Consider the following 25,755-nt stretch of genomic DNA (forward strand, 5'->3'; position numbering starts at 1 on the left):
TGGGAATATGATATAGCTCTGTTTTTCTTAGCTTTGACGATTGGGGTGGCGGCACGGTACCATATTGCATGAGACAGGACTTCCAAGGAAGGGGGGGCGTTTTATTTGAAGTATCATGGGTTTACGGTCAGCAGGATTAGAATTGATGTATGATTTTCCAAAGTGAGCGAGCGATAGTCAAAGTTGAACGTAGTTTGTTTTTGTACAATTAAATTGGCTTACTATCTCTTTAATGGATACTCCGTACTCTGTAGTCTGTAGTCTGTACTACAAGGGCCATTGTCGAGGTAAATTTAGGTCATGTTTCAGGGACCCTCCCGCAAGTCTGGGTCCAGTTTTCGGTCCCAAAGTTGCACTGTCCTTCGGGACCCGAAAGGGCCTCGGGAATGGTTGATTCGGACGATTGTGATTGGGAATAGCCTGTGAAGCTCTGCGGCCAGACCTCATCTATTGGACCAGGAATATCCACCAGGTACGGGACCAGTACGTATGCATGGTGTTTATCTTCCCCCAATTTCATAATCAAAACGTCTCTCTCAGGGCCACAAATCCATAGCCCAATCAATCGATCATGAACCTGCGTCTTTTCTCGCAGGGAGGTAGGAATTCCTTAGGATGATATGGCTTCACCGCTCTTGTAGTTAGGGTCGGCTCACTAAGCCTAATCGGGTCCCTGGGACAATTTACCTCGAGGTAAAGCTCTCTGTATGTACGTACTATGTACAGTACTGACCAAGGGAGTATCACAGAGGACACCAAAACAAAAACAAGCCTATATAATTCCCACTCCCTCGCACCATAAGTCTGCTGTCAAAACATGTAGAAGGTGAATACAATTGAGGCCACTTGAATCAAGAAATGAGAAAATATTAGAACGCATTTCAAGGGCACATTCTGGGTCCCTGGTGGTGGATTCGATCAATTGATCGTCCACTTGCCTTTCCTCGGCGCCCACCGCAAATACAAGCAAGGCAAACTAACCAAACGGACACTAAAGCCCCCGGCCGCCTCAGGTCAACATCTTCTGACACGCTCCCTCATCTTTTCTCTTTCCTTCCTCATCCTCTCTTGCCCCCCTCTTCCTCCCCTCTCCTCCGCTTCAGTCAATTCGTCATGGCTGAGACGAAGATCCATCCTCAGTCCCCTGAGGATTTCGAGTTCATTGAAACTCCCCCTGCCTCTTGCACTACTGCCGCTGAGCCCTGTGGTGTGAGGACAACGTCGGTAAGTCCGGACCTTGGATGGAAAACACATGGCTTGTTACGCTTCAATTGCGAGCGCCAATTCAGTACAGCTCGCGCTAATACTTTACCTACACAGTACCCAGCCATCAAAAATGCCCCCGTCCCAGCGGATTCTCCGGGCAGTGATAGCTTCTCCAACATCCTCCTGTTCTCCTTGCTTCTGCTCATCCCATGGTATCTGGCCCGCCAGGTCGGCGGTGGTTTCTACACCACCATCTTCTTCGCAATCTTCACCACTATCCCTATCTTGATGGCTTTTTGGTCCATCGCTTCATCCATCTCCCCCCGCAAGACCGAAAAGGCCAAGTATGCCGGTCGCCCCGTCGAGCACTACCTGCACTTTCACAGCGAGCATGACCGTGCTGCCTACCGCGGAAAGAGCAAGATCCCCATGGAGGTTTTCTACGAGAAGTATTTCAACGGTGAGGTGGACTTCAAGGGTGATGCCCTGGAGTGCCTCGAGTTCCGTCACGATTGGGCCAACTTCCGCTTCACCATGGGCCTTTTCAAACACTTCCTCTTTGGTTTCATCCCCGAGTTGCTGATGCACACCCGTTCCCAAGGTATATCGTCACCATCAAAACTTCATGAGAATTACGCGTGTGCAATTGCCTTGCTAACCTGTGAAATCTTACAGATGAGGAGCAAGTCCGTGATCACTATGACCGTGGTGATGATTTCTACGCTTGGTTCTTGGGCCCTCGCATGATCTACACCTCTGGTATTATCAGCGATCCTGATCGGGAGGAGACCCTGGAAGAGCTGCAGGACAACAAGCTGGCTGTGGTTTGTGAGAAGATCGGCCTGAAGCCCGGAGACACCGTCCTCGATCTTGGTTGTGGCTGGGGTACTCTGGCCAAATATGCTTCTGTTCACTATGGTGCCCAAGTTACCGGTATCACCCTTGGTCGTAACCAGACTGCCTGGGGTAACAATGGCCTTCGCAAGGTCGGCATTGAGGACTCCCAGAGCCGTATTCTGTGCTTGGACTACCGTGACGCTCCTCGCGTTGAAGGCGGCTACAAGAAGATCACTTGCCTGGAGATGGCTGAGCACGTCGGTGTGCGCCACTTCACTACTTTCTTGTCTCAGGTTTATGACATGCTGGACGACGACGGTGTTTTCTTCCTCCAGATTGCTGGTCTCCGTAAGTCCTGGCAGTACGAGGATCTCATCTGGGGTCTCTTCATGAACAAGTATATCTTCCCCGGTGCCGATGCTAGCACCCCTCTTGGATTTGTTGTCGACCGTCTGGAAGCCGCTGGTTTTGAGATCAAGGCTGTTGACACCATTGGTGTCCACTACTCTGCTACTCTCTGGCGCTGGTACCGTAACTGGATGGGCAACCGTGAGAAGGTTGAGGCCAAGTACGGCAAGAGATGGTTCAGAGTAAGTCCCTCCGTGCCAATGTACTACTACGTCGGAGTACAGACAACTAACATCCGTCCTTTAGATCTGGGAATACTTCCTTGCTGCTTCGACCATTACCTCCCGTCAAGGTGGTGCCACCTGCTGGCAGCTCACCCTTGTCAAGAACATCAACTCCACCCACCGTATCGAGGGTATCAACACTCAGTACGGCCTTAAGGGTGCCCGTCAGGCTGCTATCGACTCTGTCGGTCACGGCGCCGTGCCTAGCGCCCACGTCACTCCCAAGGCATAAGTTTGACGCTAGCATGTGAGTACTGGTCACCGGTTGTAGTTTACACTTACTTCCCTGCCCGGTGTATACATGGACGAACTTTGTCTTCGAGCCTATTGGATCCAATGACATGATTCATGGAGCAATGGAGGAAATACCTTTGAAAGGGTTAATGAAAAATGTGATTTTAGTCCCACTACGGGAAGAAAAGAGCTTAGGAAGCATTTCCCCAGGAAGGGAAAGAAGGGACGTATGTTTTCATTGATAGCTGTTATGTATGTTTATAGCCATCTTGATTTGTATACCTTCGGCCCCACATGGGGCGAGCAGGTGGTAAATCACAGGAGACATGTATTAATGAGAATAGAAATGATACGTATACGGCAGATTCCTTCGAGGTTGTTGTATGGAATAGTGTGAAACCATGCTGGTAATTTTCGTGTATGCTCAAATCAAACTGAGGCATGCAATTTATAGATCAGTCCATCCATCTCATTATATTTAAATTATATACAGAAAGAAGTCTCATGTACAATAACAGAACCAGCCAAGCGTATCTCACTTAGTCAACACGCTTGTAAAGCTTCGCCTTGCTGCCTCCAACCCCAGAGCAGCATGCCGCAGCCGGCGCCGGTTCGGGGTGAAGAGTCGATTTATTGAATGCCTGGGACGAAGGAGGCACATCCAGAGCCGGGTTCTTCGTAAAGAAGCCATCCGGCCGAAGCATAACGCTAATACGCTCCATAGGCATCACAGGGAAGTCCTCAATACGAGGGTTGTGGGTGAGACCGAAAGCTGAGCGAAAAAAAGTTAGTTTCCTTTTCTTCTTGCAATCATTGTCTTCGCGATAGGGAGGAAAGACTTACTGTGCCAAAGGACCACGTCCGCATTCTCTGTATCGTCGTTTCTCTGGACCCAGGTCTCAACACCCTCGGCCTTTTTGCTCTGGTTCGTGAATTCGCCAGCGGCGAACAGCTCATTATCCTGGTACTTGGTGACCCAGATCGGCTTGCTGGCAAACTCAGCCCGCTGGTGTCCCACTGCGTGCTTGGGGAGTAGGAGCATTTGGCTAGGCACTGCCATGAGTTTGTATGACACGGGCTTGTAGGTGATGGGGTTGATAACGTTGTCGTTACGGATTTTGAAGACGCGGTGACGGTTAACGTCTGTGTTGGCGGAGGTGGACTTCCGGATCACGGTCTGTTCTGTGGTGTAGCCCACCAAATAGGGGTTATTCTCGTCCTCAGGGAGCGGCACGCTATCTTCGTAGTAGACGGTGTTGTTAAAGCCGTCGATTGCGGGGTCGATGCGGAGAGAGAACATGTGTTGGTGGTAGGGGGCCATGACGCCAGGGCCGACGTTAGTACCCCAGGGAACAGTCTCACCGTTCAGGTTGTCGAAGGGAACGGTGGACAGGATACCTGTTGCGCGGACTTCGAGCTCGACGTTTCCAGCTTGGTCGAAAATGTAGGCGAAGATGTATTCGTAGTTTGCGACGGTGCAGATCATCTGGAGGACGAGCTGGCGATTACGCTTGACGGTTGCTGCGTTTGAGCGGTAATTTGTGTGCTTGTATTGCAGGCCGTTGTCTTGTTCGTGCATACAGATGATGTTCTTCAACAGGATGGGGCTGCCCTTCGCGTCGCATCTGTAGCCGTCGAAATATTTGATATGGCCGAGGCAGTCGCAGCCCAAGGAGAGTTGGTTGGCGTTGAGACCAAAGCCGACGTCGCCGACGTCGAAGGCTTGTTTGCGGTGGAAGGGGGCTCGGGGGTCTAGGGGGGATTTATTAGATAATGGTGTATTCGAGAGGGATAAGGTGATGCTTACCTCCGTATGGCACGGTCATCTCGGAGACATTCAGACGGTAGAAAACGTTGCGCTTGTCGTATGTGATATTGTGGAGGACGAGACCCTCCCGGTTATTGAATCCAACCCTGAAGCGCCATTTCTGCCAGTAAACGGAGTTGCCATCCACCGAGAAGGAAGCACCCTCAGGCTGTTGAACAACATATGGCTTGAGGTCTGTCCGGAGTGGCTCGTCTAGAAGTTCTGGAGCATACTGAACTGCTTTGACGGGTACCCACGGCTGAGTCTCGGTTGTCTGGTGATCTGCGCCACCGGGGAGATAATCCATACGGACCAATTCCTTTGTACGGGCATCAAAGACAGGAGAGAACTTGCAAGGTAAAGAATAATGGTTGTTCTCGGGATGATCGACCTCGACGATATACATGAAGCATTGGAAAAGTCGCCGTTTCTCGTTGAGGTCGTCAGTTCCGTACATCCATGGGTCATTGCAGACTGTCATGCCAGGGGGCAGCTTGAGCTTTTCAATTTCTGCCAGGACAGCTGGGTGCTGCATGCAGTGCTCTTCGATACCAGCAATTTCATCAATATCCATGGGGGGCTGGTTGCTATTGTTAGTGAAGGCTGGCCGGGAAAAGAGCGGCAAGAGGATAAACGCACCTGCACTCCCTCTGGGAACTCCTTTGCGTAGATGAGAGACCTCGTATCCGCATTCATCAAGGCCTTGATGCAGACGCCTGTGTCTTGACGACTGAAGTAGGAATACAAAAGACGTGCTGGTCTGGGAGGAAGAGGCTTTCCTAGCCGTTCTGCTTCGATATAGGGAATGACATCTTGCTTAACAGGCTCATGAATATCAATGCGGTTGTAGCGAAGCGGAACACCGGGAAACGATGCCTCTAGGATGCGAACCGCGAGTCTGATCTCTTCCGGTCGGACAGGGTCAAACGGGTGAAGCTTTCCCGAAGTTGTCGGTGTTGTCCCTTGAGATGTGAATGACATGATGTGAAGGGGTTCAGGGTAAGGGCACTATAGTATTTAGAGATTGTCTGAGGAGAAGTAGGAGAGGTGATCAAGGACAGACGACAAGGGTCTTCGGGGGATGATGTTGAAAAGGGTTGAAGTGGGATATGTAGCGACATTGTTGTAAAGAGGGAGAGAAGGTCTTTATATAAGTCAGTTGGCATTGGCGATGGCCACCATAACGACGGATCAGGGTATAGTAGATAGCCGTGGTAGATGATGCATATCGACAAGGCGTTCCACATGGCGCATGGACATGCCGAATTGGGTAAGGTCGCTGTCATTGAGTGGAGATGCTCTAATCGGCGGCCTCGAGCATACCCCGGAAATACATCGACAACCTTCACTGTACTACACAGTAGGGGCCAGAAGTGTACAAAACCGGGCTGAAACCTACCGACCGTATCCAATCTCCACTGATCTGGAAGGGACGATACTCCTATTGGAGCCAGGAAGATCTACTGTACATTTGGATCGTGGCGGTATGTATCTTTCAATACCCGCACGGTATGAAAATGCGGGCATGCCGGCAGTGACTTACATAACCATCCCCGATAAACAGGCGTATTTCCTTCCCCTTCAGGACTAGTCGCTGAGTCCCCCCTCCCCCGTGACCCGCGGGCGATGACTTTACATCGGCGGAAATCGTTCTGATTGCTCAAATTATCTTTTCTTGAAGAGTCTACAAAGTGTTAGCATTGGATTTGCGTAAGGCAAGCTCTTCTCTTGATAAAACGAGGGGCAACATCGGGGTTCGGAGATTCAAGTTACAACCTGCACTCCCCGCCCTTATCAGTGATGCCAGCGCGACTTGCCTCATACTGAGGGTGCCGATAAGATTGTTCCGCAATGCTGTACAGATTTCCCGACTATGAATCAACTTGATACAGCCAATGTCTCCGGAAGAAACCCTGTTCAGGGCACAACGAGGAAACGTGCCAGAAGAGAGGGCTCAAAATGGACTCGCTCCGGCTGCTTGACTTGCAAGAAACGTCGCAAGCGGTGCGATGAAGCTAAACCTAGGTAATTTTTCCCGGCTCTCCAATGCACGAAAGGCGCTGACCATTTGGCGTAGCTGTCGTAGTTGTGTTAGACTTGGGCTGGCCTGCGAAGGTTATGGCTCAATGTGGGCAGAGCCACTCAAACCATCTGCAGAGATCTTTCAGCAAGTTGTGCCACCAAAGCGACGACGAATTAGCCCGTCGCCTTCCGTATCTGCCAGCTCCCCGGCAGCACCAGTAGAACAGCTCTCGCCCAATTCAACCGTATTCTCTGGCTATACTACTGTTCCTTCGACTCCATCAGACTACGGCGCAGCTGAGATATGCACACCACGAGATGAAGATAATGAATCTTATGGAAATGAGGATGTAGCTCTCGATGTTGCTCACTCTGAGAACTGCACTGTTATTGTACCCAAACAGTGCGGATCTCTCAGCCATCTGTCGAATCTTGAAATGCACTATCTCCAGTACCATATGGAACAGGGATCCAGGCTCTTGGCTAACCTGGAAAGTGATGAAAATCCTCTACGATCATTAATCATCCCTTATGCGTTATCATCCCCACTCTTGATGAAGGCGCTATGTGCCGTGTCGGCAATGCACTTGGCAAATCGTTCATGTGGTAACTTGAGCGCGCAGACCGCAGCAGCAAATTACTACGTGCGCACAATGAGTGGCCTCCGCTCCGCTCTTTCGAAATCTGCTGTTGAAGGGCTCCCCACAGACTCAATTCTAGCAGTGGCACTTCTCTGCAAGTACGAAATTGTACGGGGCAGCGTAAAGCAATGGGCAGTGCATCTGAGCGCATTGGAGAAACTAGTGATTTCTCGCGGTGGATTTTCCACGTTCGACCAGGACACAGCTGAATTCTTATGGGGACTGTATGTAGTCGTCCCAATGACCCACGGCGCACAGCTAATCAAGACCTATAGGTTCGTGTATGCACACAACGTGGCGAGTGTCACTAACCGCAAACAAATCACAAACTACATCCCCGGCGAAGAAGCTTTAAGCCTCAGAAAACTCGACATATACATCGGATACACAGAAGGCATCATCAAACTCTGTCCCCGAATCGCCGACCTTCCCTTAGTTAGTCACGACCCCGTTGCGCTAGGTTTGGAAATCCACGCCATGTATGCCATCACGAGTACCAAAACCGAATAAGAATGTCCGAATAGTTAACATTCCACAGAGACTCATCACTCCGAAATTGGACACACTCCTCAACCCCATACCTAATCCCAAAAGGAGCCACAGACGCAAGCCTTGCCCGCCTGCGCATGGTAGCCGAGTGTTTCCGCGATGCAGCGTACATTTACCTCCATTCGACCCTAGAACGAATGAGCCAGGGTATCGTTGCCCGAAACCTACCATCGTTGTGGTCTTCGTTCATCTCCCGGACCAAACAAGTCGCTTTACGCCGTTGCCTGGATCGAATCCAATCTTTCCCTCTGGATGAAAACTGCGAGTACTCGGCCCTAACGTTTCCGCTTTTCATCGCGGGCTGTGAGAGCGAGAGCCCTGCGGCAAGAGAGCTGGTTATTCAGTCGCTGAGCAAATTAGAGAGTAATTTCGGGATCGGGAATACGAAGCGGGCTAAGGAGTTATTGAATATTCTCTGGAATGGGGAGAAAATGCATTGGTTGGATGTACTGGAGCAATTGAAGTGGGACCTAATTCTTGCGTAAAGCTTGTTCAGCGAAAAAGGTGGTTTGATGTAACATTAGCATGGCGTTACAGGACATTTTGTATAGTTGGCATACTGGATGGACACCTAGACCTATGGACAGATTGAGTATATGTGACTACTGAAACATAGGCGGATTAATTATTCATTGGCATGCTTCCTCATTGCTTCTTAAGCCGTGGTCAGTCTTTGGGGCTATATAAGAATTAATATATCGAATGAAATAAAGGGTATAAACAAGAATTGGTTTGTGTGACGGATGAAAAGACAAGGACGAAGCTAACGTCGATATACCCGGTCACAGAATCACAAACCTGCTCAACAGCTCGTAACATCATTCTCAATTTTCTAACTTAACCCCATATTGACTTCGTCACCTAACCCCATCTCCCGCTCTGCCCTCTCAATGCCCCCTGCAGCGCGTGAACCCCAGCGATCCAAGCGGTCTTGCGAGTGTGCGATCTCCTTGTCTCGTGCACTCTTATCGCTATGGGCTGCACTGCCATGGACGCTTCCTTCCCGGCCCAAACTGCCGCTCCCGCTGGAGTAACTGGACGACAGCTTCTGCGAGGACGGAATGCTAATCGGCCTGGAGGCGATTTTGCCGGGGCGGCTGGAACTAGTAGCAGGGGTTATTCTTCCGAGATCTACGGACGAGTTATTGTTGGAGGCTGGTAGTGTGGAGGAGGAGATGCTGCTGGTTTTGTCGCTTACAGTCTTCGAATTCCCAAACCAGCGTCGTCTCCGTGCTTTGGAGGTTGACCCGGCGAGACTCTCGGAATCAGCATCGACTGTTGAAGCGTCAAGGGTTCCGGATCCCCTTCTCTTCTCCCTCTCCTTCTCCAGCGCCTGGGTTAAGCCGGACGTTGCCTCCGCCGATGTCGAATCGGCGGTCGATGGGACCTCAACGAGTTCAGCATCGCGACACCACTTTCTTCGACGAGTGTATCGGTCCCAGCCATCTTGGCCTCGACGGCCATCGTTCCACTATGAGAATGTACCGGTTAGGAAATGGTATCGCTTACTCGAGAACGATGATCGCCATCGGCGTGAAAAACTCACCTTATTGTCGTAGTAGATCCAGCCCCCGCCATCTTTGGCGCTCGCATCATCGGCGCCATCGATGCGCCATTCACCCCCTTCTACCCAGCGCCACTTGGCGTTCCCGCTTTGTACTTCGGGTAGCTCAAATTCATCCTTTGATGGCACATTGTTGAGGTGCTCATCGGTCCATGCAGCACGCTCGGACGGGAACAGCGAGTAGGTCCAGCCAATTCCGAGCCAGCGCCGTTGGTTCTCATATAAAATGAAGGTAAAGCGCACACCGGAAGATTCTCCCCGTCGACGGGTCGCAACGCTGGCAGCATGTCCGTGGCTTTGTGTCCGAGCCGACGGTGTCTTGTCCACGTTCAATGAGAATGATAGGCCGGTGATCAATGAGCAAATCCGGCGGACAGTTAGTGATCTCCACAGGATAACGCGGGATACCCTCGCTGGTCGGGAATGATAGGTGAGGATAATGGTGCCAATGATCAAGATAACACGACGCGTGGTGATGAGATGCAAGGGAGGCAAAGTCAGGGCGATCCAGATAGGTGTTACAAAGAGGATTCGGAAGAAGAGTGTGGTCAGAGCCGGTCTGGTGGTCGCGGATGTAGCTGTCCTTTGGGTGGACAAAAAATCCGTGAGTTCCAGAAACGGTTCCAGGAGCATGTTACAACGAGTCGTGAATGCCCTCATCGTTTCAACAATCTCATCGAGGCTGTCATGATGGCGCAGGGAGCTCTCCGAGGGAGCTCTCTGATGGCCTGGTTTCTCTCCGGATATGGATCTGGTTGATAAGGGGGAGTAGCGTCTCCAATACATGCCCAGAATGAGACCGATCACCACGAGGGGCGGGCCAGCCCACAGAATGATGGTGTCACCATAGAGGACGATCGTCCAGAAGATTGAGACCAGGAGGAAACTTTGCCATGCATCGTCAGTGGTCCATGTCAGTAAGCCTACTAGCTTATTCAATGGTAAGATAAAGGGGTGGGAGTAGGCTAAGGCTCGAGTGATCGGTGGAGGAGTCGCGACCAGGAGAGGAGATTTGCGATGTACGATAATGCTAGAGCGCTGTCGGGATGCCAGCGATGAGCCGGAGATGGTAGTAGGAGAAAAAGCAGCGACCGTCGGGGGCTGAGAATCAGCATGGTCCTGCGCGGAAGTTGATGGGGCCATGGAATCTATCCACGGAATATCGTCTGCCATGCCATCAGCATCTATGCAGAAGTGCTCTGAAGAACACTTCGCTCCTCGCGCGGAGAAAGAATGTGGGGGAGAGGAGTAGGGAAGAAGGGTTTGTTGATGACGGGGTGAAGCTGGAGTTGTGGACTCAGGCACACGAAATAAGATCACATACCGAGAGCTGCCATCCAACAGAGACGTCATATGCGACCAGTTGGCTCATTGCGGGCGGTGAGCACGCACAGGGAACAAGAGAAGAAAGGAAAGAAGAAGTTATAAGGGCCGAGGAACGAAGAAAAAGGGTTGGAGATCACGAGCAACCCCGGTCTAGTCGAAGATCTCAGGAACCGACCGTCAAACCGGAATATTAGGCGGAGAGATCGCCTGCGGGGGAACTGGAAGACTGTAGAAAGTCCCGCGGGAGGAAACAAGTTGAAGCTTTTCGCGGGTTCTCGGGACATGTGACAATGGGGTGAAATGCCAAAAGTAAGGTTGGCAGCAAATCTTTCTTACTGCATAGGGGAGTCGTTGCGAGCAAATTAAAAAAATAAAATAAAATAAAATAAAGAATAGAAAAAGCAAAGAGCCTCAATCTTTTGATTTCTTGAACAAAAATATATTCCTATATATATATGGCAAGAGATTAATATAGTTATGTCGCGATCCCTGTCCGAGAGCTCTGATCTTGTGCTCACGCTTTGGTTTCGATTGTCCTCCGTATACTCTGTATGTAGAAACAGCCGACAAACCGTCCCAAGGTACGGGGTACTACTGTAATCAACTCTTGAATGGATGGATGTACTTACTTACATACAGCTGTAAGTACGGGACCGTTCCGAAGTCGCCCCAACCAGTCATGGAAAATTACAGCCGTCGCTGGTCCCGACCCCGATGGCGGTATCAGGTACGGAGACAATACCGCCACCGAAATTTTTCCATTGTCGTTGCGGCTTCAAACCTCCGTCTGTTTCCATCGCCATCCAACCTTTCTTGATCTGCCCCAGACCGCCAGAAACGCAACCCTTGCCTGCTTTGCGTGTATCTTACCGCGATCGCAGACTTGCTTTTTGTCGCATCTCCTTGCCTTTGTGTCCTGTGTCCGTTTCCTTGGTTCAAAGAACTACCATTCCACCCGCCATTAGCCACCATGGTAAGTCGTCCATGTCTATCTACGATGTGACTGCTTGCTTTTCCTCAATGCCCTTTGGATCCAGCTCACTAACGGACTCCCCCGTTTCTATCAGGCCCACCGTCTCGTTTCCCAGGTCGTTGTTACGGGCGCCCGAGTCTTCGGTCGCGCCTTTGCTGAGGCCTACAAGCAGGCTTCCGCTACCGGCAAGTACAAAGCAGTCCAAGGCAAGGGTGGAAGCAGCTTCTCCTCATCCGGTTTGACCCTCGATGAGGCTTGCAAAATTCTCAATGTCAAGCCTCCCCAGGGTGGTGAGACCAACTTGGAACATGTGATGGAACGATTCAAGAAGCTATTCGATTTGAACGACCCACAGAAAGGAGGCAGTTTCTACCTTCAGAGCAAGATTCTTCGTGCGCGGGAAAGGATAGAGATGGAACTCCGCCAGGCTGAACAGAAAGCTGCCCAAGAGAAAGAATTACGCGAAGGCTGGAAGCCCAAGGTTTACAAGGATTAAGGATTGACCGATGAATCCTTGGCGCTGGAGTCCGTCGAGATGGAATACTTCGCGACTGCTTTCAAGGACGCCTTCCAAATCTCGGGTCGATTAAAACGAACGCCCTCCACGGTCGAGGCGACCGTATCGAGCATATACGAGAGACCGAAAGAAAACCTATAAACTCCATCGACTTATTCCATATTCCCTCTCGGTTTTTGCAGCATAGCATGGCGTTTTGGTGATTCCAACATCTGGGTTGGAGAGAGTTCTAGATTTGTTTTCTAATTCCCCCGTTCTTTATACTCCAGGTCAGATAACAGTGGAGGAGGACATTAGAGACGGAATCGGGGGTGGTTGAATCCGCATACCTACGAAGCCGAACTCTGTCATCCGATGCATCCTTGCCTATCTCATTCGGATTATATCCTCTTGTGTATACTATTTGTTGGACGGCCTGGGGCTCTAGATGGATCGGATTCTGATGAGGACAGTTACGGGATCGGACCCCCATCTCCTGTACTCGCCATATCTATCTATTTGTCTTTGATCCTCCATGTTGCTCCCTCTGATTATGACCTCTACTCCACTCTTGTGTTCTAGAAACAGCGTTGTCTCATGTACTTATAAGGAACCATCATATGCCCTCAGTCTGGAGGCGACGATGAAAGTGTGTATAAATGCAACCGCCATGTATTCAGTTGACGTTGTGAACCCACCTCTTAAGAATAAAAGAGTAAAGTCTCTCCGCAGGAAGACCGTTGAGCTTACATAAGACGTTAGAGTTCGAGGGGCAAAAAAGGGACGAGGAGAAAAAGCAGAAGAAAAGGTGAAAGTCAATCCCGCCAAACGTTGATCACCGCCTTGAGCCGAGAGAATCAGGAACACCCGAGATAGCCATCCTAACCACCGAAGCCACGCAAACCAGACAGCACCGCTCTCATTTGGTGGGGGTCTGTACCCCGTGTAATTTTCTGGGGTCTTCCGAACTGCAGCCCCTCCCCTTTGTGACAATACATCTCCGGGAGCCCATGGGGTTTCAGCTATGGCGCCATCCCGAGCGGAGGTTCCGCGCCGATGGTTAGAAATCCAATTAAAAAAAAAAGCCGGGCCACTGTCTAGACTTCCGATCGCTTATCAACGCCTATTGCCCCTCCCTTAACCTCCCCTCTCTCGCTCGGTTCTACATACAGTCGATGTTTACGGAGTAGTTCACCCTTGCTCAACTCCGTTTGATCTTCTTTGACTGCGACAATGGGCCGCCCCTCAGTTCCGCTGTCGGCGAATTTGCCGCCACTGGTCATGGGCACTGCGACATTCAACTCGCAGTACAACCCCGATCCCTACGCCCTCCCGACTACAGAATTGGTCCATCGTGCTCTCGCTAGTGGAGTCCGTGCTTTCGACACATCGCCCTACTACGGCCCCGCGGAGGAACTCCTCGGCCGAGCGCTGGCCACCGATTTCGTCCAGTCCAACTTCCCCCGCTATACATACCGCTTGCTCACAAAAGTCGGTCGAGTCGCGTCCTCTTCCTTCGACTACTCCCCGGAATGGGTGCGCTATAGCGTTCAGCGCAGTCTTCGTCGTCTCCACACCGACTACCTCGACGTAGTCTACTGCCACGATGTCGAATTTGTCTCGCCACAAGAGGTGCTGGAGGCTGTCCGGGAACTGCGCCGCATCCGTGACACAGAGGGGACCATTCACTACGTGGGTATATCAGGATACCCCGTTGATGTACTGAGCGATCTCGCAGAACTGGTCCTACGGGAGACGGGCGAACCGCTCGACATCGTTATGTCTTATGCCAATTTCACTCTGCAAAACACCCGGCTGCTCACTGAAGCTCTGCCCCGTCTCGTGGCTGCCGGTGTCGACGTGGTTCCCAACGCTTCCCCGCTGGGAATGGGTCTGTTGCGTCGCTCAGGTGTACCAATTGGTAGTATGGGAGACTTCCACCCCGCCCCGAACGGGTTGAGAAGCGCAATTCACCGCGCTGCGGAATGGGCCGATACTCAGGGCGAGAAGATCGAGGTGATTGCCATCCGGTTCGCACTCGAGTCGTGGCTCCGCGAGGGCGCTAAGGCAGGTGCTCTGGGGCCGCCTCTGGCTCGGTCTGCGGACGCGGATCCGGGCTTTCTCTCTGTTGTGAATTTGGGAACCGGCGAGCGACTCGGCGTCAGTGTGATGGGCGTGAGCAACTTGGACGAACTGCACGAGACGCTCCGAGTTTGGCACAGTATCATCGAGGGTCTGGAGAACAAAGACGACGACGAAGGCACCGAAACGGGCAATACCCAATCCAGGCCGGCCGCCGTCCCTTCAGCTCTCCAGGCTCCTACAATCCTCACCCCCTCAGAGGGGATCATCACCGACCGCGCGTGGTCAGACTCCCGTCGTCACCGCATCCTATCCCTTGCCCAGGAAATCCAGGCGATCCTCGGCTCCGAATGGGTGGATTTTATCTGGCCAAGTCCTGGAACGGATTTCGTCAACACTTTGTCGGCCGAGCATCTTGCCTTGAAAAGGGAATTGGCTGGACTCACTTCCGCAGGACAGGAAAAGGCATCTCCTGCTAGCAGGGATGGTCCGACAATGATCACCCCACCCTTGGATGCGGTAGATATGAAGATACCCGTCGACGCAGCCCCTTCAGATGTTGCGTTGTAAATATGGATTGTAAATGTTTTGCTCCAATATAGACCGGGGAAGGTGACTTTTTGTTTGTTCCTCCTTTCCCATTAATGATTGAAAAGAATTATCCTTATGACTATGTGGCCTTTATGAGTGATCTGTTTTGCCAAATCAAAATAGACTTAGCCACGACATGAAGTACACGTCCTGAATCTTCTAAATCTAAATATATATCTTCTGGAAGCAATCCTAAGCATAGAGAAAAAAAGCCCCGATAAAATGTATGATAAACAAAAAAAAAAAAAAAAAAAAAAAAAAAAAAAAAAAAAAAAAAAAAAAAAAAAAAACAAAAAAAAAAAAAAAGCAAAAGCAAAAAGAACCAACCCTTTCTTTTTACTTGTGGGATAGAAGTATAAAATATACACACACAGATATATATATTGATAAACCTTACCTCATTGAGATACCGACTCCAAACCGAATCATCCTCTCCAAGCAATCGCATATAGCGCTTCCTTGATGAGAAGGAGGTGGAAAGGAAAAGAACAGCGACAGGAAAACCTGCCATCACTGTACCAAATTGGATTGATTTTTACTATCAATTTCTGATTCTGGGTCTGTTTTCATCTACTGCCTGCCAAGGCAGGAATGAGCAAGCTTGGTCTTCTGGAGAATTACCTGAATCCAAAACGCTTGCAGCGGGTGACACGGACCATGGACCCTGCGAGACAGTTAGCTGGGGTTTAGAAAGAGTCTACATGAGTAGTGAAGGGGCGCCAGGTATGGATAGGAGAGATAACCAACCGGTCTTTACGCGAGAAATGAGCTTTGGAGGGACCTTTCGTCATCATCATGACTGTGGAAAGTTAGGAAACTGAAGATAGACAAGGCGATGCTGCAGCGCTGTCAGAAGCTTTGAATTGCTCAGTGATGATAACAAAAACGGTCCACCCAACGAATCTCACACGCTCATGATAATGGGTATCTGACGTTAAAAGCAATACGCATGATAAAACGTGAACAGAGAAGTGATCCTATATGGATAGGACGGAAACGGCCCTGGACATATATGCGCCCAGAGAAGAAAGTATTTGTACATAACTCGACACTCCACGAATGCCATTGGTCTCGGCTCACTACTTCATTTCTTTCTCGCGGGTGGCGAGATCTTTGTCCATGTCAGACTGGCTTTTATAGCCGCCGACAATCAAGGCTTGTTCATTGGTGATAGAATCTGGAACGGAAGTCAAGTCGGGCCGCAATCGCTTCAGACGCGCGGCACGTTCCCGCGAGGCTTGCTGTTTCCTTTGCAGCTTGGTTAACTTCTCCTTGGGCTCCTGGGAGGGAGGTGGAGAGTTGGGCGGCAATGGTGGAGGAGGAGCCGAATCCGCCGGTGGAGGGCTTTGAGGAGGTGGAGGAGGCGAGGGTGGAGCTTGATACTGCGCGAATCTGGGGTGTGTCTGGAAGACTTGGCGCAGCTGCCATCTTTGCTCGGTGTATTCATCATAGTTTGCTGCGATAATGGATTCTAAAATGCTGTTTTGTTGGTCTCCTGCCATAGCCATCGAAACCATGCGGCTTTTCAAAAGGCGATACGCATCCCTAAATGATTTGAAAACCAAAGCTATTTCGCGTGTTCCTCCGGAAACATCGTTGTCGGCGTTATTTGGATCCTCGATCGAGAGGCGCGCATCCTTGTTGTCCCGGTAGACTTTGTACACTCTCTGTCAAAGAGAAGTCAGCCATGAAACGTTCTTACAATGGAACGTTTAGGACTCTTGCTTACCTTGTTGAAATAGCCTGGCGGATCCATCCGTATACCAACCGTTTCATAGTCAAAGTCATGACCATAAAATTCGAAGAAATCCATGAGGACACTGCCTAGATTTTGCGACGTAGGGCCATGTGGAAGGTGCTGTAGAAGGCTTGTCACAAGACAGGTGATAGAGAATCCTCCCAAGCCGCCACAAGGGACTTCGTTCAGCCCTCGAAGCAACAAAAATTGTTTAATCACCGAAACAATAACGGGCATGGCCGGATATTCACACTTCCATTGCTGAAAAGTGTTGTTGGCGACCAGTCCGCTATCGTTGTCGAACGATAAGTCCACTCTCAGGCCAGTCATTTTATCCACAAACTTCAGGATGGGAACCCGAGCATGCGCGATCGTCTCTATTGAGCCGGGTACAGCGATGTCTAAATTCCGGAGGAATGCAGAGAAGGCGTAAATCTGCCCCTTTCGTTCACCAAACGTTTTGATACCATGACGCATGAAGTTGGAGGAAAGCAGAACTAGATCTATATCGGCAGTTGGAAGGTATAACCCTGAGGCGAACGAACCAAATGCACGAAGCTGCACGCCATAATATCTGCTTTGAAAGGCAGTCTGGAGTCGTTCAATCAAGTCCGCTCGGACAATCTGTTCGTATTGCACTGGTTTCACCCAATGATAAAAGGACAGAATTTCGTTGTGCAGCCTGTGCTAGTTTGTTAGGATGCGACTGATATATTGGGGTAGAGTATGCTGGTTAGGACCGACCTTGTACCCAAGTGCAATGTAGGCGTCATATGGTTGAACCAAGGCGCGCCGGTCTCCGACGGGCGCACTCTCCACTCGTCAATGATTGAGCCATCCGAGTAATACTTATTCAGAGGCTTGCCCGTCTTCTTCGAAACACCCTTTAATTCATCGTCATGTGTTCTCTTCCGGCTTCCAATCGCAGAATCTCTTCCTTGCATTTGGCTCCTTGGGCCCATGGGCGCGTCCTGCGGAGGCTGGTATTTGCTTTCTTCCTCGTCCACCAGGCCCCCTAGCGAAATGAAGTCTTCGTTGTCTGCTACTGCATCCGTTTTCGCTGGTTGCGCGCTAGCAGCTAGCCGAGCCTTCCGGATCAGCTTGACCACGTCCACTCTCTTTGACTGAGTTTCATCTGGTGGCGGTAGAACTGTATATGGATCTGGGTTAGACCACTTGGGCGCGGGGGGTGGTGTGGGCGCTGAGGCAGGGGTGTTGCAGTTGTTCGACTCGAGAGCGCGTTTCTTGCGAGGACGCGACTCGTCGTCATTCTCATCGGAGGACACGTCCATGTCAGCCTCCTCGCTATCGCTGAGGCTCTCCAGAGGCGCAAACTTCAGTGCAGGTTTCTCATCGCCATTTTCCGGGGCAACCAAAAGCTCTGGCGTAGTTTCTCTTTTCGATCGGAGGAGCGGCCGCTCGGACGTGGGGGGTCGCGAATAGCGAAATGTGAATTCAGGCTTGGGTTGGTGATTCTGTGACCGCCGGTCATTGCCGCGGAACTGGAATGGTGGTGGCATGACAATGGAGCCCCTGTGTAATGGGCGTTGCGAATAAAAAGGACGGAAATGAAAAGGCGACACGGTCAATGTGAGGAAGACGGCTAGTTGCAGCGTCACGAAATCATTTACGCGGAACTTTTTTACGTTTTTTTTTTTTTTTTTTTTCTTTTTTTTTTTTCCTTTTTTTTTTTTTTTTTTTTTTTTTTTTTTTTTTTTTTTTTTTGGGCGACATACCAGACCTTGATTGGGTAGGCGGTGAAAGTGGATTACCCTTGCTCGTTTTTAACAATACATCCACGAGAGTATAAGAAAGAACACTCATTTCCCGCCGATTCCCTGCTTCTCCGACCACCCCTTCAACCCAGACTCCAACCGTTGCATTAACGGCGGATCCCCTGCCATTTCTGCAAAGCTCACTCTCCCAGGATACCATTCCAATAATTCTTCAGCTCTGGTGCCGTGGTTGGATTGAAGTAACCCGACACTCACGTCTATTACTAGCGGCCGTTCTTTACAATGCCAAAAGATTGTCGCACCACAGCGGTTGCAAAATTCTCGATAAATGTCGGGAGAGCTTTCATACCGCTGCATCGTAGTCTCAGTGAACACCAAAGGTGACCCGCTGGCGTTGACAAGATTTGATTTGGGGATAAATGCCCACGCTTGAATAGGGAATCCGCTCGCCAGCCGACAAGATCGACAGGCACAGGTTCCAGCTAAGTACCGGGAGCTTCTATCTCGAAGCCACCATTTCACATCCTGGGCTTTTTCTGATGAGCTCTTATAATAAGGGACTAACAGGTCCGGCCACGGGGAGGATGGCTGAACGGAAGTGGAGTCTGGTCGAGTGATGTAGAACACAATACCCCCACAGTGACAACGAGCTCGCAAGCTCTGACTCCTGTCGTCCGCCGGCGGTATCTCGGCGGAATGTTTGGGTTGGTTGTTGGAACCGAGCTCAAGCCAACATGCGGACACTGTTTCCTTGGAATCACCGGGAAGAAAGGAAGCCAGACCGCCATCCTGAGTATCCCTCGTTCGCCAATGCCGTATGGTTTTGGTTCGACGAGGCCCCTCCACTATCAGTCCGGCTGCGACGAAGTACTGTCCTGTATGCTCCAGATGCGCAAATACATGGGCGCCACAGGTCCTACAGAAATATCGGCTGGTGCCGGCGGATTGTCTATATTCGCAGAAGCGGTCGATGTTCCATGGACGAGTCTGTAGAAGATGATATGAAGAATATAGTTGCCCTGTGATTGCCCTACACGCCGTACAGTGACATAAATTGAGGACACTAGGGTCTGCCCCTAGTACAACCTCTTGTGCCGCTTTTCCACACAAGCACGAGATGCGATGGATCACCTCGTCATTGTGCATGTTGGCGATGAGATAGTGGCTGTGATACGGTGCACTGTAGGGTGGTCTCTGTATAGGATTTTGTTATTTGTACTGGTTAAGGAACGTCACTAATAATGATCTTGGATCTACACAGTATGCCTTCCCGTGTCCGGTTTTGGCAGCTTTTCAGGCCTCCGTGTACACGCAGGCACGAGGATAACGGTTTTGTGTGGTCAGTGGGGATTAAACGGGTGAATTAAGCTGAGAAATTGTCACGTAGAAATGGGCTCGTGTCCAAGCGCCCTACTGAGAGGGGAGCGGGTTCGATGGGGCGATGGAGATTCAATCAAAGAGACGCATCCGTCGCCGCGGCTATAAATACCCTTTTCACACCTATAAAATACGACCCTTCCACCTCGCTCTCTCAACTCCTCTCTCAAGTCTCCTCCAAATCATCTGCCTACGAGAACGATCACTTTCGATCTTTTTTTTTTTTTTTTAAAAAGGAAATCAAACACCGTCCTTCCATACACCATGGGTTAGTCGTAACTCCGTCGTTGCTTTTTTGTCCCTTTATTGGTGGGGTAATAGCGGGGTTGTTTGTCCCATATCCTCGCTTCTCGCCCATCTGCATTTCCCTGCCCAAGATATGATTCCTCCTCGACTAGAATTCGAGTTTAGCCCTGTTCTGCGATTGCTAATCCAGAAATACGACTTTGCTAATCATTGACCCTAATAGGTTCCGATCACGGTTGCAGCTGTGGCGCCTCCTGCCAGTGCCCCGCCGGCCAGTGCCAGTGCCCCGTAAGTGTCCTGGATCTCCGGTTTACCTGGGTCGTAGTGATTTCACTGACTGTTATCCTCTGGCAGAAATAAGTGGAACGCCTGTTGACTCGCTGTGAGAAGATCATGCATTAAATTGGAATCGGAGTTGCAGGGATGGGGTTTCGTGTGTGTATCTGAATACAGTGATAGGCTTCAATTCAAGCAAGAATAGATTGAGTCACCATTATCATTGAGAGTACCTGGCAGTAGTTCTCAACGTAGGAAATCCTTTCAGTCTACCTCTCTGGAAACGTTCCTCTGAGTGTATGTAGGGCCCATGCCTCTCGTGACTGGTTGTCCTCAGGCACCCAAAAGGCGGGGTATGTCGGGATCATGGGATCACATTTGTATACAGAGATTGGGTATGTCCAGTAACTTCAAACCGCAATGTTGACAAGATTCTCTCTTTTCCGCTGTAGAGTTTTGCTATCGTCGTTGCCTCCGATTCGATCACCCGATTCTCTTCCCCTTACCCTCCGAACATGCCCCCATTCCAACTTACTTTGACCTCGGAACCGTCCGAAGATTTCCTGCATAATCCACCAACGTAACTTTTTCTCTTCTTTTCCTGCGGCACCCGCGCGTGGGCCGGTGTGAAACCGTTCTTCGGCGGCTTTCTCGTCTGTTGGTCTTTTGCAGCGGACGACATCCGCGTAACGCAACTCATATCGACGGGGCTTCTCGGGCCAGTCCAAGGACCATGGAACCATCACCGGGGCTGTGGACCAATAACCTCCAGGAGAAGGCTAATCAGATGGCTTTGCGGTCCATTATCTGTGTTAAAGCTCGATGCTTCTTGTTTCAAAGATCACAGGAAACAGCTACGGTACAACTCAAGGTGAAGAAAAGGTAGTGATTAGATAGGGTTTGAGATTCTACTGAGATAGACCAACATATTGATCTCTTTTATTCTATTGAATCACTTTTTGTACCGGCCGTGCTCTCAGAAAGCAGCTTCAAAATCGAGATTCTACTTCCCCCACCTCCCAGACAAAGCCACGCATGTGTGACATGCATGAAGGAAACCACCCAGACATCATAGATAGCTGCAAGGTTCCAAGTTTCCCAGCTCCACAATCGGACAAAACGAAAGAAAGAACCTACTAGTAACTCCGTCCATCAATCAAATCCCTCAAGAACAGCAGCGCAAAAGTCTCTCACTAGCTGCCTCACTTCCCAAGACCTCCCCACTCCCACCCACAACGTGGCATGACGGAAGACCCTCCAACAGAGCAACATGGTCATCTCCTGTATTCCGACAGCACAGGATAGATAGTTTAGTGCTGTAGCATCATCGCCAGATAGTTCCGGCAACGTATCCATGCGTTCCTCACCGGGACAAGCAAAAGACAACCTATAATCACATCAAAACCGTCGTACATGTTGCCGATCTATGAGTATCTCACCCTCCATCGCAAGCTCCCATGACCTCAGCGAAGGAGGGTCACCAAATGCAAAAGAAAAATAACGCAGATCGTCGTCTCTGCAAGCGCCCCGATCAAACCCCACTCCTGCCAGCGCGAGTCCATTCAAATGGTCCGATGATACTAAGGGAAGCAAACTTTCGGCCATGGTGGGGGGTACCTGTCGACCTATGTCCAACCATGCGGGTTTCGGGTGTATCAACCTGCTTTTTGTCTTCCTTGGCTTTTCTTTTCTTTTCTTTTCTTTTTGCGACCTTGGTCAGCAGACGTCCAGTATCATGCGTGGCTGATGGGGGTCGATGGATTGGTGGGGGTTCTGAACTGTATCTTGGCCTTGGGTAGGAAACTGGCCTTGATCGGCGGTGACCTGAAGATATATAAACCTCACTCCTGCCTGCTCGAGCTTGAGTACCTTGATAGAATCAGACGACCACTCTCTCAGAATCAAACTACTCTTCTACTTTCATTCCTTCGAACAATCCCGTTCATACCAATCCCTCTGCAACCATGACTCCCTGCAACTGCAACTCTTGCTGCTCCGGCGACTGCAACTCCTGCAACTGCTCCCAGTGCAAGGTATGCACCCACCTATCTATCTCTCATAAACTCCTGGGATAGAACGTAGAAATTAACCATCGAACACCAGCACTAAATACATCACCCCTGACACCGGTCCGACCATCCTCAAGACAAGAACCACGCTGCAGCCGACAGTGATACCGTGACTTCCCTGCGATCGATCGACGTGCGGCACCAACGAGGATGGGATGAAGTGCAGTGTTCTTTCCTTGCTACTTTGATTCGTCGGGGATAGAAGTTGGGTGGAAATGCGGTTATGACTGATGGTGATGATGATGATGGCTTTACCTTCTCGTTTTACTTTTTGAACATACTTTTTTTGCTTCTGAAGATTGATTTCCTGCCGAGTAGTGTTTGCTTGCTTGTTCTTTGCGTGTAGGTGTCTCTGTAGTGATGATGAAGATTGTATGTCCCTGCGACGGTCTGGTTCTTTTATGGTATTTTGTGACATTTGAGTACGCAAGTGATGTCTCCAATGACAGGGGAATGCAGTAGTGCTTATAGGGATTTATTTAGTGGTACCTACGCAGATGTAGACTGTTGGCTGTGATGCAGTGTGATTAACGAGTTATAGGACATCTTGCTAGCGAAACCTGTTGCCACTACTGTAAGATATATCTATGCCTGTAGGCGCAAAGATAAGGATTCGGCCGAATATATCTCAACCCTGGCATCCAAGCTTTGAAACCTGTACGTAGAATAAGTTCAAGTTTAAGGGTAGAGTCTGTATAGTCTTGCCTCGAGATATTACATCCTTGGAAGCTCGTTAGTCGCTTTGATTTTTCCACCCATAACTAGAGTCTATTTAATGAGAACTTATGTTGTCTGCAACGGATGTTTCTATATAGTTGCCTTAAAGAATGCGAGAATCCCGGCTATAGTAACTCGACAACCATGCCGTCCTTATCTTAATAATCTTAACTAGAAGTGTTACTATCTTCTTCTAGAAACCCTAGTACGTCTATGGCCTAGGACCCACTAAAGTGAAAATAACTCTTGAATCTCAACTCCAATCATCTTACTGAAAGTAATCATTCTTGCAACGGGCAGCAGGAGCTGGAAACAAGGACACCCAGATAATGTCACACACTATAGTATCCACTGCATGGAGATCTAGAGCCCTGGCAAAAGGTACCCAATGCTATAAAGTCACCGGATCTATTCAAGGGCCAAATGTTACTGGCTTCATGTACCTTTCTGACTCAACGGATATAAATCACGGTATAGCCTTCTCTCTGATTCCCTTCCAGGAGATACACGGCCCAGACGCAAGTATACCTTACCCTGGGCGGCTGCATGGTTACAATGCACCCATGTGATACGGTCCAGGATATTCTTTTTCTGATGGAGACCTTCGCGCCTCTTGGTCGTGCGAAGGATAGTCCTAGGTTGACCGTTATAGTGGGATGCAAAAAGGTCGGCACTAACCGTTTGACCGTGGGATTCGAACCCACTAACTACACTTTGTATGGGATAAAATCATGACCCCTATTGACTACATACACCACCCGGCAAATCTCAAAAGTGTCGTCCCCCGAGCCGGAATCAGCCAGCGACCTTCTGATGACAGGGTTATGAATTCTATTACAGCCAGACGTCATATCCAACTAGACCATCAGGGGTTTAGACGTATTTATCCTACGTGTTAAATGTAATCTAAGTCTAATGATCACATATGTACTATCTTCGTAGAGAAGGATACAAAAAAAAAAATTTAAAACCAACTTGAACCTCACCAAATCCAGTATTTGAACCTATACATATATATCTATATATTAAATCATAGCTCCCAGAAGAGAATGAGACGCTAGCTATTGGGATAGACAGCTGGTATACCAGGCATTGAGGCCAAGGTGTACAGTTTGCAGCTTTCTACCAATCAAAATAGTATAATTAGGAAGGCAGTGAAATCCGGCAATACATGGACGGTTTCAAACTCTTTGCATCCCACTTTACCGTAGTTAATGGAGATATTGTCAGCTAGGCAGAGGTTTTGCCTGGTTGGCTGTGAGCCTCGGGAGGTCAATTGAGTATACAGGACTTCTTATGAGCACCTAAGGACAGGACAACGCCATCAACCCTTCAAAGCTTCTTCACAAGACCATCCACGATCTTCGCCGTCTCCTCAAACTTGGTAAAAGTAGGGCAGTGCCCCGTCTCGACCTCAACCGTCTCAACCTCTCTACCCTCCTCGCGCATCTTCTCCACAAACCACTTTTGATAGTCCATCGGCACATTCATATCCTCCGTGGCATAGATATACGCCACGGGGATCTCCCTCCAAGCACACCGCTCCGCATTCTGATACATCGCCTTCCCATTCCAACGCTGCATAGCCGCAACGTAAGCGTCGGTCTCCTCATCCGACCGACCAGGCCCAATGATCAGCTTCTTCGGGTCACGGCTCGCTGTACTGTAATCCTCGGCGATGTCGAACGCCAGGGGTATCAGATCCTCATGCCCGAATCGCCTCACGACGCTCATCATGGAGTTGTTCTCCGTGACTGCAAAGGCTGATAGGTAGATTAACAGGACGACCCCGCCCTGCCGGCCTTGTTGCTTTCGGGTCTCTGCGCCTAGGCCCACCAGGGCGTGGGTGCCGACCACGCCGCCGTAGGAGTGCATGAGCATGACGACCTCCCGGCCGGCCTCGACGAGGCTTTCCACATAGCTGCGGATGTAATCCGAGCCGGAGTAAAGATCTGCGTTGGGGGGACGGACACCGTTCATAGTAAGTAAACGGGGAACGTGGACTTCATAGCCCTTGGACCTGAGTATGGAGGTAAATTCCGCGTAGTGGGCTGGGGTGTGAAAAGCGCCGTGGAGCAGAACGATGGCGGGGCTGGAGTTGAGCATTCTGAAGGTGAATGGGTGATATGATATGACACGGAGGAGACTTATAGCGGGATAAGGATAGCAAACGAAAGATTTGAATCGATGAGGGCAAAGAAATATTGGGGGGGGTCGTTTGGGGGTGGGTATGGAGGTTAGGGTTGATCTCTGTCTTTTATGTTTGCCTATGGATAGGGAGGGGAGTGGGAGACGCTACTGGGATACGTTATTGTTCCTGGCGAGGTTCTGGTCCAGTGAGAAAGAGAGGCAACACCCCGTTAGTTCATCCGCCAAGATTGTTGTGTTGGTTGATTCTTTGTTCCCTTCATTAACGTGCATGAAGGGTGGGACACAATCGGCCAGGATGAGGTGAGATTCTTTGAGCATGTTGACAACTGTAGGTTGTCATAACTATACCACCCTTCGGGTGAAACCCAAAGTACAGTATTTTACATGATCCAGACCCCGGATTTGAAGGGATAAATAAAGCCATAAGCGATAATATTATTACTTGTCCCGACAAGGATGGCCGCGATCGTGAGGGTCTAGGGTAT

The 25,755-nt window shown here is 50.0% G+C and overlaps 10 protein-coding genes and 1 non-coding gene across 11 annotated transcripts; 5 read left to right on the plus strand and 6 right to left on the minus strand.

The window, feature by feature from the left end:
* The first annotated feature begins 928 nt into the window (after positions 1–928).
* On the plus strand, positions 929–3,226 carry BDV37DRAFT_248243 (putative cyclopropane-fatty-acyl-phospholipid synthase). The gene is made up of 4 exons (XM_032081980.1): positions 929–1,224; positions 1,321–1,807; positions 1,882–2,633; positions 2,698–3,226. Exons 1-4 carry the CDS (start codon positions 1,114–1,116, stop codon positions 2,905–2,907), a joined length of 1,560 nt encoding a protein of 519 aa, XP_031941450.1. The 5' UTR covers positions 929–1,113; the 3' UTR covers positions 2,908–3,226.
* A 135-nt stretch (positions 3,227–3,361) lies between these two features.
* On the minus strand, positions 3,362–6,211 carry BDV37DRAFT_118932 (amine oxidase). The gene is made up of 4 exons (XM_032078545.1): positions 5,356–6,211; positions 4,717–5,296; positions 3,753–4,661; positions 3,362–3,681 (listed from the first exon to the last, which is right to left on the minus strand). Exons 1-4 carry the CDS (start codon positions 5,695–5,697, stop codon positions 3,449–3,451), a joined length of 2,064 nt encoding a protein of 687 aa, XP_031941451.1. The 5' UTR covers positions 5,698–6,211; the 3' UTR covers positions 3,362–3,448.
* Positions 6,212–6,842: 631 nt separating this feature from the next.
* BDV37DRAFT_271650 (fungal specific transcription factor domain-containing protein) lies at positions 6,843–8,413 on the plus strand (the record flags this gene model as incomplete). Its single annotated transcript, XM_032084747.1, has 3 exons — positions 6,843–7,603; positions 7,655–7,858; positions 7,918–8,413. 3 exons carry the CDS (start codon positions 6,843–6,845, stop codon positions 8,411–8,413), a joined length of 1,461 nt encoding a protein of 486 aa, XP_031941452.1.
* A 347-nt stretch (positions 8,414–8,760) lies between these two features.
* BDV37DRAFT_283179 (PEX28-32 family peroxisomal membrane protein) lies at positions 8,761–10,635 on the minus strand (the record flags this gene model as incomplete). Its single annotated transcript, XM_032087241.1, has 2 exons — positions 8,761–9,399; positions 9,475–10,635. 2 exons carry the CDS (start codon positions 10,633–10,635, stop codon positions 8,761–8,763), a joined length of 1,800 nt encoding a protein of 599 aa, XP_031941453.1.
* Positions 10,636–11,644: 1,009 nt separating this feature from the next.
* BDV37DRAFT_119010 (import motor complex subunit PAM16) lies at positions 11,645–12,412 on the plus strand. Its single transcript, XM_032078546.1, has 2 exons — positions 11,645–11,791; positions 11,886–12,412. Exons 1-2 carry the CDS (start codon positions 11,789–11,791, stop codon positions 12,285–12,287), a joined length of 405 nt encoding a protein of 134 aa, XP_031941454.1. The 5' UTR covers positions 11,645–11,788; the 3' UTR covers positions 12,288–12,412.
* A 666-nt stretch (positions 12,413–13,078) lies between these two features.
* On the plus strand, positions 13,079–15,158 carry BDV37DRAFT_248291 (D-arabinose 1-dehydrogenase (NAD(P)(+)) ARA2). Its single transcript, XM_032081981.1, has one exon. It carries the CDS (start codon positions 13,521–13,523, stop codon positions 14,937–14,939), a length of 1,419 nt encoding a protein of 472 aa, XP_031941455.1. The 5' UTR covers positions 13,079–13,520; the 3' UTR covers positions 14,940–15,158.
* An 881-nt stretch (positions 15,159–16,039) lies between these two features.
* BDV37DRAFT_271654 (putative topoisomerase family protein TRF4) lies at positions 16,040–17,990 on the minus strand (the record flags this gene model as incomplete). The annotated part of the gene is made up of 3 exons (XM_032084748.1): positions 16,040–16,627; positions 16,690–17,380; positions 17,443–17,990. The coding sequence occupies 3 exons, from the start codon at positions 17,988–17,990 to the stop codon at positions 16,040–16,042; spliced, it is 1,827 nt and encodes a 608-aa protein (XP_031941456.1).
* Positions 17,991–18,513: 523 nt separating this feature from the next.
* Positions 18,514–19,724, minus strand: BDV37DRAFT_119053 (GFA family protein). Its single transcript, XM_032078548.1, has one exon. It carries the CDS (start codon positions 19,578–19,580, stop codon positions 18,519–18,521), a length of 1,062 nt encoding a protein of 353 aa, XP_031941457.1. The 5' UTR covers positions 19,581–19,724; the 3' UTR covers positions 18,514–18,518.
* A 39-nt stretch (positions 19,725–19,763) lies between these two features.
* Positions 19,764–20,241, plus strand: BDV37DRAFT_119049 (uncharacterized protein). The gene has a single exon (XM_032078547.1). The coding sequence runs from the start codon at positions 19,868–19,870 to the stop codon at positions 20,192–20,194; it is 327 nt and encodes a 108-aa protein (XP_031941458.1). The 5' UTR covers positions 19,764–19,867; the 3' UTR covers positions 20,195–20,241.
* A 3,658-nt stretch (positions 20,242–23,899) lies between these two features.
* On the minus strand, positions 23,900–23,991 carry BDV37DRAFT_t111. Its single transcript has one exon. It is a non-coding gene; the product is annotated as a tRNA-Tyr (tRNA).
* A 460-nt stretch (positions 23,992–24,451) lies between these two features.
* On the minus strand, positions 24,452–25,225 carry BDV37DRAFT_283183 (alpha/beta hydrolase; the record flags this gene model as incomplete). The annotated part of the gene is made up of 1 exon (XM_032087242.1): positions 24,452–25,225. One exon carries the CDS (start codon positions 25,223–25,225, stop codon positions 24,452–24,454), a length of 774 nt encoding a protein of 257 aa, XP_031941459.1.
* Between the last annotated feature and the right edge of the window lie 530 nt (positions 25,226–25,755).

The sequence above is a fragment of the Aspergillus pseudonomiae genome (assembly GCF_009193645.1).
Source record: "Aspergillus pseudonomiae strain CBS 119388 unplaced genomic scaffold BDV37scaffold_33, whole genome shotgun sequence".
Lineage (NCBI taxonomy): Eukaryota > Fungi > Ascomycota > Eurotiomycetes > Eurotiales > Aspergillaceae > Aspergillus > Aspergillus pseudonomiae.